The sequence below is a fragment of the Dreissena polymorpha genome, chromosome 4, assembly GCF_020536995.1.
Source record: "Dreissena polymorpha isolate Duluth1 chromosome 4, UMN_Dpol_1.0, whole genome shotgun sequence".
Classification (NCBI taxonomy): Eukaryota; Metazoa; Mollusca; class Bivalvia; order Myida; family Dreissenidae; genus Dreissena; species Dreissena polymorpha.
In genome coordinates, this window is record NC_068358.1 from 60,097,419 (window position 1) to 60,115,352 (window position 17,934).

General features: G+C 35.3%; 1 protein-coding gene across 1 annotated transcript; it reads left to right on the forward strand.

The window, feature by feature from the left end:
* The first annotated feature begins 254 nt into the window (after window positions 1-254).
* LOC127878464 (neurogenic locus notch homolog protein 1-like) lies at window positions 255-14,436 on the forward strand. The gene is made up of 8 exons (XM_052424990.1): window positions 255-337; window positions 4,374-4,483; window positions 4,792-5,067; window positions 7,267-7,459; window positions 7,830-8,003; window positions 11,686-12,674; window positions 13,278-13,324; window positions 14,425-14,436. The coding sequence occupies exons 1-8, from the start codon at window positions 255-257 to the stop codon at window positions 14,434-14,436; spliced, it is 1,884 nt and encodes a 627-aa protein (XP_052280950.1).
* The last annotated feature ends 3,498 nt before the right edge of the window (window positions 14,437-17,934 follow it).

Genomic DNA, 17,934 nt, shown 5'->3' on the forward strand with positions numbered 1-17,934 from the left:
TGGTTCCCCATTTACTGTTTTTAGTACATTTGGCGCCGATCTTAGTTGAAAAGAACGTTCAGAGCCAATTGATGAAAACATTTTATCAGAAAGAAGAGATGTTGTTGCTCCGCAATCAATTAAGAAATTCACGGGTTTTGAACCTACGTTACATGTAACATAAAAACCATTATCAAACCTATTAAATTGTGAACCTGTTCGCGCCGTGTGAATTTCGCTAGCTTTACTTGACGATGTAGGCCTATTGTGTACTAATGCTGACTGTCGGCCTTCAGAGTCAGCATTTAAAAGTTTCCCTGAACGAGGGCCCCAGATGGGTTGCCCTTAACTGGATGCTGTAGGTTAGCGGACCTGTCATTGGTTGCACTTTGGGTACTATTCGCCCTATAACGTCGCGGTCCGCGATTTGCGTTTTGTGGACACGATGCCCAGAAGTGATCACGAGAGTTACACCCGAAGCAAGATTTCTCCCTTTTGCTGTTTACCTGTGGTTTACGCACAACAGACGTTTCAATTTTGTCAAGGCGCGCTTCAATTCGCTTAATAACGGATTCAATGTCAGAACATTTGTCTGAATCAACTGCCCTTATGTTTGATTGTAAAGGCGTCCCCAATATGGATTCGTACCTTTCAATTACGGAGACGGCCTCGTTTATGGTTAAGCAATTGTGATCCATACAGCGACATTTCATTTCGGTAGAAACGAGTTTGTAAAGCTGATTCAGAGCTAGTTTTTCTTGCGAGCGATGATCTAGATCGGAGTAAGCTTTTTGACAAAGCTGACGCAAATCGTCTGCAAGTGACGCTATGCTTTCGCCCTTCGAGCGTCGTCTGTTTTCTAATTTATTCAGCCACAGACATTGATGTTTGCTGTCGTTACCGAAACGCTCGGAAAGACGCGTTGTCAACGTACAATAATTACGGCGCTCGTCGTCTGTGAGGCTCATGTAGAAGTTTCTGGCTGCGCCTCTCAAACTGGCGGCCAACATCAAGACTTTTGTGCGATTGTCCCACCCAGATAATTCCGAACAATCCTCGAAATGCGAGGCGTATTGTTCGTACGAACTGTTACCGTCATACATGTCCGGTTTCATAAGTGTGTGGTGCATGGGTGGTGGTGGTGGAATGTAATGATTGTAACTAGTGTCACCATGGTTAAATGACGTGCTGCGTGAGTCATGTGGATTGTTGTTTGTTCGATCAAAGCTCGAGCGTCTCATCGCAGGACTGAGTGCATTCATCAAAGAAACATGAGGTGCATCGTCGCGTCGTCGTCGGGACTGTGCGCCATGTACATGCGCACTATGGTTCGATTCATCACTACGTAATTCATCAACGGTTTTTATCTCCGACGGAACATCGAAGGAAACGTCGGGATCAGGAGAAGCCATCATGAAGGTTACTTTGTCTTAACAGCGTAAATAAAAATAACAAAGACTATTATTGTGTTAAAAGTGTTTCTTTATTTCCAGGCGTGTTGTTCAAGAGGAACACTTTAGAAAATGATCCCCATATTCTGACACCAATTTGTAAGCTACCTTACATGTAAGATACAATTGCTCATCTCTATGCGCTCAATTGTAGTTTGAGTTTGAGTCCAGCAACAAACTCTTAGAAGGAAGACGGAGACCGTTTAACGTTTTACATAATGCATCTTTATTCAGACAAGCATTAAATATTATATAATACAATAATATCTCTAAACTGTTAGAGTTGACTTAAAAAAGGATGGACGTTTGGTGAACAGTTGCTCTGCTTTAAGGTTGTCAATATCATAAATAGTACTGATATTTTATGAAATACCATAAACGTTCGTTTTACTTAAATACCAGTAGTTAGTAGTTAATGTACAAACAAATTCTGATTATTACTTCTAATTCGTGAAATGAAAATGTTTTATGAAGTATTACTGTTTGTTTCTTACTTTTTGGAAGGGTTTTCAAATGATCGAACAGTGATGTTTGTTGTTAGCAACTGTTGCCAAAACTGTGCGGAGAACCTCCTTTTATACCCTTCGGATGCTGCAGATTTGGCTGCAGCCAAAGATTCAGCTGCAGCCAATCACAATCCTGCAGCATCCTGCACCATGTATGGAAGTAATGCGGTTACATGTAAACAAGAACATACTTCTAATAATAATAAATCGACAATCATCATAAATATCACATCTTAATCAAAGAAGGCAATAAGTTTGATGACTTGAAACAATAGACACCTTTAAATATACATGTATAACAATACAATATTAAATGCTGCAGCATGAAATCTTAAGAAATTCTTACGCATTCAGCGTCTCAAATAGTTCCCTGCAAACTATTATGTTTTAACAGTTAATATAAATGAAGAGTTTGCAAGTTATAATAAATATCATCTTTTTATACAAATAGAGGAGTGAATATTATAATTGTACAGCCTATTTTAAAGTCAAAGGCATGCAATAACACTCCACCATATTCCTACGTATGACGTCATCAATATACATTGCTGCAACGATTTTGACAGTGCAGGAATTTCGAACATGTTGGATTATTCTCACAACAAACAACATATAATGGACTAAACACAAGGTAAATACAAATATATAAATATATTAAATCTTGGAGAACATTATCTTGCTAAATGCAGTGCACTGCATAGACAATATGTGAACAACAAAAATAATGTGCACCGTTATTCGGATGAGGAATGAATTCGGATGATATTTACATGTTATACATGAAATATACATTACATTATGAACAATTTCCCCATGATGGCTTACGTCACACTGTCAAGCACTCAAATAGTTGAACGCGCTGTCCTCTGACAGCTCTTGTTAAATTTCTATTAAAAAGCAATATATATATATATTAAATCCCTCATGATATTTTGTTGAGCATCTTTGAAATTGACAACTTCACAGACAACTTCACAAAGGTTGAATCTTCTTGAATCCCCCATGACAATTAGAAAATGTAGGCAATTGGAACACTAGATACAGTACCGCCATTGACTGACACAATTTATCTCCTCTGAAAAAGCTTTGTAGCTGAGTGAATATCTTTTTTTCATCAACCAGCTTGCATTTCAATCCATCTGGCTGTAAGGAATGTACTCTGTTTATTATAATTGATATAATACTCTTCTGTAAAGGACCCACTCAAAATCAGTTAAATAATATTACACATGTAATGTGTGTATGCTTTTTGGAGAAAAGAAATTAACTTTGTGTTGGTTTGTTGTCAGTTAGATAAAAATGTATGAAACTTTTCTCAGATTTTTTTTGCACCTTTCAGTTGTATGGTTGGATGGTCAGTCAGTCAAAATAATATTTCGTTTTTGCACACATGTCTAGAAAACTCTTTGATCTGCTCTCATTGAAATTGATAATCCGTTAATCAGGTTACTTTTGAGGACACAAAGACTTTTATTAATTTTTACTGGTTAACTAGTCAAAGTCGCAGTAGCTTGTATCATCAAATTCATTTCTGCAAGATATCTTAAAAACACTAAATTGACCTATGATGAGGAAAGGATGATGTCTATTTTAAGGTCACAGGTCAAGGTGACAGGGGCTGTTAACATAAAATGCGTACATAGTCAATGCTTTTAGCCACTATTATCTAAATTGGCATGTGGGTGACTTGGGATAAAAGAAAAAAGCCTTGAGTTCAACAGGTCAAATGCCAAAATGAACCATCTTATACTATGTAAACTGTACTGATTACAGAGCAGGTATCTTAAATCTCTTTGATCTTCCATAATCCAAATAATTATGCTTTTTATTTTCCCCAGGCCCTACCGGTGAAACTGGAGGGGACTTATGGTTTGCACTCTGTGTCAGTCAGTCCGTCTGTCCGTCACACTTTTCTGGATCCTGCGATAACTTTAAAAGTTCTTAATATTTTTTCATGAAACTTGAAACATGGATAGATGGCAATATGGAGATTATGCATGTCATTTCATTTTGTTCCTACGTCAAGAATTGTGGTTGCTATGGCAACAAATATATTTATAAAAAAAAGTAAATAATTATTCTGACAAAGGTGGAGTTTCACCAGAAGGGCACCATATTGCTTGGCAATCTCTTGTTCTTGATGAATTTCGGAAGATGTTTCAAGGCTTCTTTGCTTTATGAAATATTTTATGACTAAAGTACGCAGTAAAATATCATTAAGTTATGCCCTAGCGATAAATGAAACCCTTAACAAAGATAGTATTACTTTCAAAAAGCCTGTATGCTATTTGCTTGGCTATTTGTAAATTTTCGACTAATACTTATTATAAAATTTGTATATAAGGAAAGATTTATAATATTTGTTGTCACTGTAAATGCTTGTCATAACATTCATTAATTAAAATCTTGAATAAATGCCATAATATTTTGTTTGCAGGTTGATTGTGGAAGTGATAGCATGGTGTGACAGTGGTTTCCAAGGTGACCAATGTGATTATGAACTAGACAGTGATTCCGGACAGGGTCAACATGAGCTTGCTTGTAACAGTAGGTTACATTCCAGTTGACAGGAAGTTTATAAAGTTTGATCAAAGAGTACAGCCTACATTTTGATAACAATAGTTTTGTGTGTGCATGTGCCTTGAAATATTTGTTTTTATTTAATGTTAATAACACAAATCTGGAGGAAAGATTTTAAAAAGGACTGTATCAGTCAGATGAAGTGGCGCAGAAATATGCTCTTTCACGAAATCCATCAACTTTTTTTGTAAGTTTATAAAATCCCTTGTTAGTTGTAAATTGATTTTGGAATATTTAACAAACCATTGAAACTTCTTTTCCTTTTTTTTCTAAAGATGATGCTCCTTGTATGAATGGCAGAGTCTGCATCAACAACACCTTCTGTGCATGTGCCAAGGGTTGGCATGGTCCGACATGCAGCATCGACATAGATGAGTGTTACATCGGCATCTGTATGCACGCCAGCAACTGTCAGAACTTGCCGGGCTCCTACCAGTGCACATGTAATGCAGGTTTCAATGGTCAAACATGCGCAAATGATGTTGATGAGTGTTCAAGTTCTCCGTGCACTGAGGGAGAATTGTGTCTCAATACCTATGGAAGCTATGCTTGTATGTATGAGACAGAAACTGATGGTCAAGATTTTGAAGATGTCCCTGATCCTTGTCAAAATCATTCATGTAAAAACAATGGTATTTGTTGGAAGAATGGAAGTGGTTACCTTTGTTCCTGCCGAACGGAGTATACAGGTACCAACTGTGAAAACAAGATTGACCCCTGTATTCCCGACCCGTGTGGACAAGGACAATGCAAAAGGAATTTAACTACTGGAGACTACACATGCACCTGTTATGCAGGATATTACGGAACAACTTGTGACACGGACCGCAATGAATGCTTTGATGGCAATAGACCTTGTCAACATGGTGCAACATGTACCAACACAATAGGTGAATAAAATCTGAATTTTGTTCCAAAAAGAAGGCAAATTTAAAATAAAACAGTATGTACATCAGTGCATGACTCTCAAGCTACTTGTGTCAATAGTCAATTACCCGTGCCCCATATCTGAAATTGGGATGCCGATATTTGACCATTGAAGTAAGTTTGTATGTGAAAATCTATCCAGGCCTCTTCCAGCTCAAGTTAAGTGCAATGTCTGAATAATATACAAAGTAATTGCATGCGACCAAACAAACTTTAATGCGATATTCCTAAGATCTGCGGCACAGGAAATTCATGAAATGAAATAGCTTTTATTTTTATCACCCCCAAATGGTCCATGCCTAGGTCTGGCAATTATTATTGTATGTTTTGCAATTGGTCAACTTTTGGCTCATTACCACTCTAGATGCCACACTTTTCATCCACTGTTGATAAAAAATTGTCATGATTATCTTTACAATAGCTATAAAGCTTCATCAAATTTTGGCTATTTGCCACTTTTGTCTTCAAATCTGCATGAAACTTGGTTAGAATGTTTATCTTGACAATATTTAGGCTGAGTTACAATCTGGTTCATGTGGGTCCAAAAAGGAGGTCACCAAGTAAAATCTTAGAAACAATTGGTCAGAAAAGTATTTTTGAAAATATCTAGGATAAGTTTGAATCTGGATCATGTGCATCCAAATACCTTTCCACCAGATCTTAGAAAAACATTGTAACCACTTGAATCCTGATCAGCATGTTTATCTTGACAATATCGTGGTTGAGTTTGCATCCTGGGATCAAGAAAAAAAGGTAACAAGGTCTAATTGAAAGAATACTGGTTATCATTGTAGAAGCACAATTTATTGCTAAATGTTGATCAAATTTTGTGAGAATATTAATTTAGGAAAAATCAATGTAAAGTCAAAATCTGGGTCTTGTGCTTCCAAAAAATGAGTCAACAGGTAACAACTATGGAAAATCTTGTTACTAAGCTTAAAGTCGCATTTATGACTAGATCTTGATTAAATGTGGTTTGAAAGTTTATCTTGACAAGGTCACATTTATGTTTGATCATAGATTAAGTGTGATAAAAAACTTGTCACAAAGTCAAGTGATCAATAATTGATGTAATTTGAACTCTTTTTGAAAAGCAGAGTTTTTGTTTTTTACCATTCATTTTGGTGAAGCCTACATAGATAGATAAAGACTTTTTTCATTCCACAGTTCAAAGTACAAAACGGCAGCATTTAATTAGTTTAATGCATTTTGCGGATATTTTCAAAATATGTACACAATAATAGTTTGTGCCTTGTTTATACATCTGATCATATCAAAATCATTTTAGCTAGACAATTGTTGCAACTTGACATTTAGTTTAAAGTTTGCATTCAACTAGTTTATAGTCTCTGTATTAACTTCATATTCAGTTGAAACTTACAACAAGAACGTAAGAAGTTTACAAGCCAATGCCCATAAATTTGACCTGCAATTTTGCTGAATTATGGCCCTTATTTTACTTTTTGTTCTCAAGAAATTGAGGTGAATGTTTGTATGCAAAAAATCCTATCTCAAGCTGAGAAGCAGAAATAGCAACAGGTTTTATTTGGGGAAAGGTAACTTTTGCAAAAAAAGAGATGTTTATTCTCAATGATGACTGACAGACAATGTACATTATACTATCAAAGCTGTCATGGGGCAGCTCTTGTTATTATGCTTACCTGCTCCTAAGGACTCATAAGGACTAGCCCAGGTCAGGTGGCGAAACATCAACAGACGAAGGCCACAAGATATGATTCATGGGGAGGATTCAAAATATCGCGGCATGATTGCTTTCATTGTTAGATAAAAGGTAGTCAATAGACTCATCAGTTGCACCCAAGTCTCAAGCAGGCTCATCTCTATCTGCATCTCAACGAGACCTCACAACATCACCATCATTCAGGTCTACGCACCTACACCAGACTATAAAGATGAGGAGATTCAACAGTTCTATGAAGAGTTAGAGCGCATCATGGCCTTTGTCCCGAAGAAAAACATCCTCATCGTCCATCCTCCAGACGCCTACCAAGACTGGTAAAAAACAGTAGCTTGATTTGGTATTGAGTGACCAATGACAAAGACTTCTTAAGTTTGCCAGATGCCGCCAACTCACACTGGCCAACTTGCTGCAAACACCACAAACCGTCCAGAACAGCGACCTGGCATGCTCCAAACAGGCAAGTACACATCCAGATCGTATTCATACTTGCTCCACAATGGTTCAAGTCTAGCATAAACTGGCCTGGTGCAGAAATCGGGAGTGACCATGACTTAGTGCTCACCACCATCAAGCTGAAACTAAAGAACAAGCGCATCACCAAAAACTGTTGCATGAGATTTGACTTGACATCGACATCCTCGACAAACAACATCAAGGAAGTCCTCCTTTCATCTGTCAAAGAAGTTCGAAGGAAAGAGAGAAGGAAGAACAAGCCATGGGTGACAACCTTGATCATGGCCTCTGCGAAAAGAGAAGAGAGCCAAGGCATGAGAAGTACACTAGCCAGGAGTCTAAGACAGAATACCTGAATGCAGGATACAGGCTTTTGAACAAAAGTGTCTCCGAAGACTGCGAAGAGTACGTCGGGACCATGGCACCAGCACTTGTTGGCCCACAAGAACACCTCCTAAAGACCGTAAAACGATGAAACGATGACAGCTGGCTTAGTTTGGAAATGTCACCAAGCAGGACGCATTGTGAAAGACTGCTTAAGGGAACCTTAGACATAGGTTGCAGTTGAAGCCGTCAGAAGAAAAGCTGGGTGGAAAATGTGAAAGAGTTGATGTCCCTCTTCATGGATGAGCTTCTAATAGCAGTCAACAATAGACCTGACTTGCGGAGGATCTCTGTGTCGTCTATCATTTCCCCAAATGGCCACACAGGTCAAAAGAATGATGATGATGATGCTCCAAAGTTTGAGGGAAAAATTATGTCTAATAAATCTTTTTTTTTGCCCAACTCTGATTTGCATTTGTATAAGTCATATCCTAAATCAACTTCAGGTTGCTGAAAGTCACCAGGACTGTCCATGAAACTTTGATAAAACCTTTTATTGATCAACATTTTTAAGTTGTTTCTTAGCTAAATACTTTCATACTAATAAGAAATTGTCACTTAAGCAGGTACATTAATTATCCCCCGCCATAGGCGGAGGGATATTGTTTTGGCGTTTTCCGTCTTTCCGTCCATCTTTCCGTCCGTCCGGAGCCATATCTTGGAAGTGCTTTCGCGGATTCATTGAAACTTGGTATGAATATATAAATGGATAAGAGGATGATGCACGCCAAATGGCATCAGACACCATCTGTTAATAACGGAGTTATGGCCCTTTGAATCTTGAAAAAATGCTTTTTTTTAGTGTCAAATATAACACTTTTGTGTCCAGAAGCATAATGGCGGGGGATATCAATTCAACGAATTTGCCTGTTTGATTTATTTTCAGGGAGCTATTATTGCACCTGTCCACCAGGATGGGAAGGGGAATCACATTGCATGAATGATGTAAATGAGTGTGCAATCTTGGACCAATGCACTCGGCATGATGAATGCAATAGCTCTAAAGGCAGTGTTAGGTATGTATGTTGTAGAGTGTGAAAATTACACAAACATATTCAAATATAAAACAAGCGTTGACCTTCCAGGTCAAAGTAAATATTCAAGATCAAAGGTCAAACTACAGCACTATTTATTGTCAAAAAAGATGTAGTCCTTAAATCATTTGAATTTTTTTAAATAATAATTTGTTTACCTATTTGAGGTGGTGTGTATCACTACCAAAAACTTTAAGGTCAAAGGTTTAGGTTAACTTAAAATACAGCACATTTTTGCCATACATGGATTTGTCCTCTCTACTTCTTAAGAATGTATATGAAAACAAAACATGGATTACATGTTAAAAAATGTGCAGCCAGTCTTTCATGCACAAGAACTAGATTGATATTGTGAAGCTCATTCTTAAATTGGAGATTAAAAGTCTGTTTGAAAGTGGTACTTGGAAAAGGGGGTTATTAACCACTGTTAGTGGAGTTTATGAGTTGTCAATCTGTGAAAATTAAAACTTTTTTTATTTAATACAATTAAGGTTTCTGTGCTTTTTACCAATATCTGTTCTGACTTTTTATTTGCAACAGGTTACAAAAACATTAAACGTTAGACTCTAAATGTGTAATTATTCTTTGAAATACATTAACATCGCATGTACATTTTTGTTCTCACTTAGAAAATAATAGTTTATTTCTGGCTAATTTTTATTTTATTGTCCTCAGTAAATGCGTAAGGAAATATCTATGATTGCGCTTATTACGTTTTTGTAATACATCAATGTCATTTGAAATAAGGTTATGTTTCTTTTTCTTTTTTTTTTATTGTCAAATTTTTAAAATCAATCAAAGGATGATTAATTAAATATCTTACTGAGTGTTGAAATGCAAGGAAATTATTGCAATAATACTTACTTTTATAACTACCAATTAATAATTGTTCATATTGTTGATACATATAATAGAATTTTGATAGAACAATAACAACATTAAAATAGGGCTAAATGCTTCAACAAAGATATAAAATCTTGATACTATTTATATTTATAATCTCTTTAGTTTGATGAGCAATCAATTTTGTAAATGTGATACATAACATTAAATATGCAAACGAAAGTCTAAATTAATTGGTTCTTTCTCGCAAGTTGAAGAAAACGTGCCAACTAGGTCTAACATAATAGCTCCAAGATGTCAAGTTTAGTATTATGGAGTACCGGTAACACAAAAAAACTTGACAATTATCATAACGTAACTTTTTTTCAATATTGGCTTATTGCTTTCTTTCTTGACATGTAAGCCCAACATCAGCCTGGCATGTTGTTTCAAGTGGGTGACAAATTTTCATGATGTCAAGCACTTGAAATGAACTTTTCATGATCCATTAAAAATGCATAATAAGAACAAAATTTCAGGTGTCGGTAAACTTTTAAGATAATAATTAATTAACCAGTTATCTGATCCTTCAGAAAGTTAAGTGGTTATAAACAGTGAACCTGTTACATACCTATTTATATTGGTTTCTTGTCTTTATGCTCCTGCTTAAGTTATTAGTTTGTTGTAAGATGGAACATATACTCTTGAAGATTGATATCTTTGAAAACTATTTAACTGCACACATATTCATTTGGTACATACCAGTAATTGTAGGCTTGTGGCTCAAGTTAAAATAAATTGAGCCAGGCTCTTGGAAAACCGTGCCTTATGCATGTGCATAAAGTATTGTACCAGATAAGAATCTGCTGTCCACACAGGCTAATCACAGAGACACTTTCCACCATTGTGGACATTTTTGTTTTAAGAAAGTCTCCTCTTAGCAAATCCAGATTCTGCAGAATGTGTCGTCTCTGATTAGCCCGTGCAGACTCCAAAGACAATTCTGGGACAACACTAAACGCACATGCATGAAGCCCGGTTTTCTTAGAGACAGTCTCTATTCTATTTTTCTATTGATACAGTAATGCCACATGCAATGATGGGTGTTCAACGTTACAGCCATGTCAAAACAATAGTCTCTGCCTGAATACAGCAGGGAGCTACAAGTGTGTTTGTCCTTACGGCTTCACAGGAAACAACTGTGATGAAGACTTGAATGAGTGTATGATAAATCTATGTCATGATGGAAAATGCAACAATTTGAATGGAGGGTACAATTGTAATTGCAGTGATGGATGGACTGGGTTCAATTGTTCAGAATGTTTATATTCAAGTTCCTGTCAAAATAATGATGGGACATGCAATAAAACAAATGACTTATCTGTCTGTCAATGTCCTTACACATGGACTGGATTTGATTGTAGAAAAGTGGATGAATGTGCAGTTGGAGCTCCATGTGAAAATAGTGGTAAATGTACAAACTTTGATGGAGGATTTAATTGTAGCTGCACCAAAGGATGGGCAGGGAACAATTGCAGTGATGACATTAATGAATGCCAAACTAGTAATCCATGTAAAAATGGTAATTGTACAAACTTTGATGGAGGATATACTTGTAGTTGCACCAAAGGATGGGCAGGGAACAATTGCAGTGATGACATTAATGAATGCCAAACTAGTCATCCATGTAAAAATGGTAATTGTACAAACTTTGATGGAGGATATAATTGTAGTTGCACCAAAGGATGGGCAGGGAACAATTGCAGTGATGACATTAATGAATGCCAAACTAGTCATCCATGTAAAAATGGTAATTGTACAAACTTTGATGGAGGATATAATTGTAGTTGCACCAAAGGATGGGCAGGGAACAACTGCAGTGATGACATTAATGAATGCAAAATTAGTAATCCATGTAAAAATGGTAATTGTACAAACTTTGATGGAGGATATAATTGTAGTTGCACCAAAGGATGGGCAGGGAACAATTGCAGCGATGACATTAATGAATGCCAAAATAGCAATCCATGTAAAAATGGTAATTGTACAAACTTTGATGGAGGATATAATTGTAGTTGCACCAAAGGATGGGCAGGGAACAATTGCATTGATGACATTAATGAATGCCAAACTAGTAATCCATGTAAAAATGGTAATTGTACAAACTTTGATGGAGAATATAATTGTAGTTGCACCAAAGGATGGGCAGGAAACAATTGCAGTGATGACATTAATGAATGCCAAACTAGTAATCCATGCAAAAATGGTAATTGTACAAACTTTGATGGAGGATATAATTGTAGCTGCACCAAAGGATGGGCAGGGAACAATTGCAGCGATGACATTAACGAATGCCAAACTAGTAATCCATGCAAAAATGGTAATTGTACAAACTTTGATGGAGGATATAATTGTAGTTGCACCAAAGGATGGGCAGGGAACAATTGCAGTGATGACATTAATGAATGCCAAACTAGTAATCCATGTAAAAATGGTAATTGTACAAACTTTGATGGAGGATATAATTGTAGTTGCACCAAAGGATGGGCAGGGAACAATTGCAGTGATGACATTAATAAATGCCAAACTAGTAATCCATGTAAAAATGGTAATTGTACAAACTTTGATGTAGGATATAATTGTAGCTGCACCAAAGGATGGGCAGGGAACAATTGCAGTGATGACATTAATGAATGCCAAACTAGTCATCCATGCAAAAATGGTAATTGTACAAACTTTGATGGAGGATATAATTGTAGCTGCACCAAAGGATGGGCAGGGAACAATTGCAGTGATGACATTAATGAATGCCAAAATAGCAATCCATGTCAAAATGGTAAATGTATAAACTTTGATGGAGGATATAATTGTAGCTGCACCAAAGGATGGGCAGGGAACAATTGCAGTGATGACATTAATGAATGCCAAACTAGTCATCCATGCAAAAATGGTAATTGTACAAACTTTGATGGAGGATATAATTGTAGCTGCACCAAAGGATGGGCAGGGAACAATTGCAGTGATGACATTAATGAATGCCAAAATAGCAATCCATGTAAAAATGGTAAATGTACAAACTTTGATGGAGGATATAATTGTAGCTGCACCAAAGGATGGGCAGGGAACAATTGCAGTGATGACATTAATGAATGCCAAACTAGTCATCCATGCAAAAATGGTAATTGTACAAACTTTGATGGAGGATATAATTGTAGCTGCACCAAAGGATGGGCAGGGAACAATTGCAGTGATGACATTAATGAATGCCAAAATAGCAATCCATGTCAAAATGGTGGAACATGTATAAATGAGAATGGAGGATATAATTGTAGTTGCACAAAGGGATGGAATGGGGTCAACTGCAGTGATGCAGCAAACATTCCAGAAAGCCCATCTATGCAAACAATTAAGATAGAATTTCCAACTGCAACTGCTCCAGCTTCAACAACAGAGCTTGAACTGACAAGCCTCAATTCAGAAAAGCAGGTAAGAAACATTATGTTTGATTATCTTTTACAGGTCAGATGCTGTGCAGTAAAGGGTGGAACACTTGATTCACCATGGATGTCAGACCATGTTCTCCTACACTTTCGACATTCAAACTTTCTTGCATTATCCCTTATTATATGAAGTTGTGCCTGTGCATTTTTTATTATCCTTCCTTAAAAAATTGCTAAATATAGAGTGTATATGAAATACCTTATTTTCAGATATTGTACCTTTTCATACACGCATGGTAATGGTTTAATTAGTTCAGGAAAAAAATACAATTTATTTAACATTAATTTTAATATAATTTTTTTATTCATGCAAGTGCCTATTTTACTTACAATTTGTCAAAATTTAAAAGTACAGTATCAGACATGCATTGTTGGTCAATGCGTTTCTGTGACACATTTATAGTTTAAAGGCTGTCATTATTTTAAGGGATTTCTAAACTGATTAACAATTAAAGGTCCTTAACACAATGTTCAAATTTGACACTATACTGGACCATGCAATAATTAATAACTTGGTTTATCAGATTATTTTGATTTGTCACATACAATTGTACATGGTAACTGTGTCAAACTGTGAGTGTGGAAGCAACACACAAAATTCTCTTACGGGTCATGATAAGCAAATTTTTTTGTATTATTAGTTACACAGTTAGTAACTGACGGTGTATGGGATATACACCCTCAGTAATTTCATACCATACAAGAGCTTTATATCTCAACCGACTACTCGATTACTCGGGTAGTATGGAAATTACTCGGGGTGTATGGAAAATAATCCATGGGCACGTGACCGCTCTAAGCCAAATGGATTAGGTCATTCTTGTAGGATGTGAGACATATTTCAATACATGTATAAGTATTTGTTACTCCAAACAATGCAAGTGCATTTATTTATATCTGTTGTTGATCATGTTCAGATTATTATTTGTTCATAATACATATTAAAATGAGGTTACATACATGTAGCTCATAAAAAGTAATCAATAACATATATTTTATTTTCAGCAGTGGATTTTGATTGCTTGCGGTGGTGGTGGTGGTGTGGTGCTGATAATTATAATCATTATCATTGTGTGTGTTGTGAAGAGAAAGAAGTAAGACAAACTATTTTCCTTATAGAAATACATATAATTCCGGATAGCTGTGTTCCATATAAATTAATGTAATGGCAATACCACACCACAATTTATGTGCATCATTTAATTACCTTCATAAAGTTAATTTATTGTTGCTGTGTGATCTTACATCTGAAACTTGTAATTAAAATTCACAAACCACCTTTGGGGAACTATTAAGAAAAGTACATATACATGTATTAATAAAATACCTATTTTATGTTAAGGTATATTTATATTTAAATCCTTACACAAGAGTTAATGATTTATATTATATCCTTTTCAATGCAGAAAACATTGGGTGACACAAAGGAAATTTATCAGAAGATTTCACTGAAGTAAAACTTACGTAAATATTTTGTTTAGGAGATTTGTTAATACTTGAGATACTCATATTTAAACTGCCTATGTACAATCTTGTTTCATTTGCAGTGTTTCGAGAAAACAAAAAAATACAGAATTCACTAATGACATGGTTGAAGTGGTGAAAGATATGGACGGAAAACGATCTGTGAGAATTCATAACCCAGTGTACAATTTTGGGTCAGATGCCTCTGATTTGTGAAGACAAAGCAAAAGTGCATTGTGGGGTACAGTGAACTGTTGCCATGTAACAGACGAACATTAACTGCTTTGCCTTACTGTGCCAATGAATAATCAGAAATATAAATTGAATCATACAAGCAGATTTGTGTCAACATTTAAGAATATTTCAGAGTTTTGATTCAACAAATATTTATAATGTATAACCTTCTGTTGTTTCAAACCAGTAGTTTCTGTTAAAGTTTGTTTTAAGTTAGTATATGCATTTTTAGTCAAAATGTACATCTGCTTTGATTTGTTTTACCCTATTATAAAAAAACAAATATGATTATGGTCCAATTGGCAGAATGTAAAAAAACATAGTTTTCATATATGATACCTAAGCATATTGTTCAATAAAATTTAACATATGGTACATTTTCAGAAAGTGTATTTTATACATTTGTTTAAATGACTTTAAAGCGTGTATATACAATTTTAATTTCAACTTTATTTCCTAAATCTTTAATCATAAATCTGCAGTTAATTATTCTATGAATATAACATGTTTCATGAAACAACTACGTTGGTCACTTCAATGTCAATGTCACTATGCACACTCAAGTGTTCACTTACTGTATTCCTTATATGGATAATGTAAAGTACGTATAACTGTCCTGCCAAAAAACGTGTCATGGATTTATGGTAAAAGTAATCCTCATATCACTATGACTACCATGTCACTTGTTTAAGGTAAAGGTCACAGTGTGCACTTGTATGTATGTAGTGAAAGACTGAAAGTACATGTGTCTGGCAAATAACTTTGACATGCACTATAGGCTTTAGAAATAAATGTGTGTGTACACCTAGGGCTTGTGAATAATTCTTATATGGCTATTATTAAAGTACATTTTTTATGTCCAGTTCATAATTTTACTGTGCACGATTTAGGGACTTCAAACAAAATTACCACAAATTACCTTAGAATAAAGATATGTTGTCTGAACATCCATGTTGCTCCTTTAAAAATCAAGGTCTCAGACACCTTGAGCTTTGTGTTTGACTAAAATGTTAAAAGTGAAAGTATGTGTTTTAGCCTGACCTGTACCTGACTAGGTACAGCATTATGTGATTTTGATATAAATTGGCACAAATAATCATCATTTAAAAACGACTTGTCGCTTGCAACAACCATGTTGCTCACTCAAAGGTGCTTACATGTGATAAGTGATAAATAAATTATCATGTGTCTGTCATTTCTAATTATTTTTAGCACATTATCAAAATGTGTAATAATTTTAATTCAACATGTTAGGAACAACTATGGATCTGGCTTACAGATCAATGTCACAATTGTTGAAAAGATTTATTATGTGAAGCAAAAGTTACAAATGTCTTGTTTATACATGCTGTGTAAAATGTTTGCAATATGCATGTTACAAAAACTTGCGTCTATGACTGTTGCCAGTGACAACTAGCCCGGGATCTGTGTCCTTTGAACACATTTCAAGTGATAACAAGCAAATTCATTGAATTGATATCCCCCGCCATTATACTTCTGGACACAAGATATGGCTCCGGACACACAAAAAAAGCATTTTTTCAAAATACAAAGGTCCATAACTCCATTATTATTCGATGGTGTACAATGCCATTTGGCGTGCATCATCCTCTTGTCCATATATATACTCATACCAAGTTTCAATGAAATCTGCCAAAGCACTTCCAAGATATGGCTCCGGACACAAAAGTGCCGGCCGGACAGACAGAAGGAAAGACGGACGGACAGACAACGCCAAATCAATATCCCTCCGGCTATGGCGGGGGATAATAACCTGTGGTTGCTACTGGTTAAGTAAACACACATTTCGCTTCGATATTAACATATTCAAAACAAACATATTTCCAGTTATATTTGTCTGTATAAAACAACTAACAGAAATAAATTGTAAATACATTGTAAATACAAGCATCAAGGCTCTAATTTTATGCCAAACCCTTCCCTACCTACAAAAGGTATGGTATAAATCATAAACATAATTCTCTCAATACAACTCAAAACATGAAGTAGAAATGGCACATTATGATTATCCATTCAAACATGTTACATACATACATATATACAGTGTCGTGTTAAATAAATTAATATGCTGTTTTCATGCAAGAAAAATAGGGGTAGTTTAAAAAAAGTTATTGATCCATGTATTTTTACTTTTAGATTTGTTTTATTTTATGTAATTCATTATTTTTTATGTTATTTATTTGTGTCAGTGTATTATCATGTCAATTTTTGAAAGATTCACTTAATTTGTAGAAGAAATCATGTGTAGGATCATGTCGATTCTATATTAAGAACTGAAAAAACAATATATTTATAGTCACTTATAAGATCTGTTCGACTAAATCCAGGGACCCTGTTGGAAATAAGCTTTTTCATGTTTACATGTCTAAGCTTTACGGGTTATCCTGTGTATACATCATGTCGTAATCTTATTTGGATCTGTGATAAATGGCACCATTCATGTAATGCATGTTTCTGAATATGATAATAATGCAATCTATACGTTATTTATTGCCTTGATTGCATTGAATTGTAAATTGCTTGACATATATGCACAAATAAAACAAACAAAAAGATCACAGTGTTTGATTGAAGACTTACCTTGATTGAATATTAAGTAAGTCATACGCCTTGGGCCAATACTCAAAAAGATCTTGTGGAGTATTGTAACTTAATTTGGCTACTGACATCTTCATATAAAATGTTACAGACGGTGACTGAACAAAAATTTGCACTATTCACTGCAATTTAAACAAAATGATGCGAGAAGAAGTAAAAGCTACATACGATATTTAAAAAAAAATGTTCTGGTTTGAAGAAAGTAACTCATCTTCGTAGAGGCATGGTCACTATTAACTTGGACTTAATCGTTCAAATATTCTTAGTATTTGTGTTTAT

Bases quoted from the DNA above. Each gene is read 5' to 3' on its own strand.
- LOC127878464 (XM_052424990.1), top strand. From the start codon at position 255: ATGCTGACTGTCGGCCTTCAGAGTCAGCATTTAAAAGTTTCCCTGAAC. The intron at 338-4,373 runs GTAGGTTAGCGG...TTTTGTTTGCAG, and splicing joins GTTGCCCTTAACTGGATGCT to GTTGATTGTGGAAGTGATAG. The intron at 8,004-11,685 runs GTACGTCGGGAC...ATATAATTGTAG, and splicing joins GTCTCCGAAGACTGCGAAGA to TTGCACCAAAGGATGGGCAG.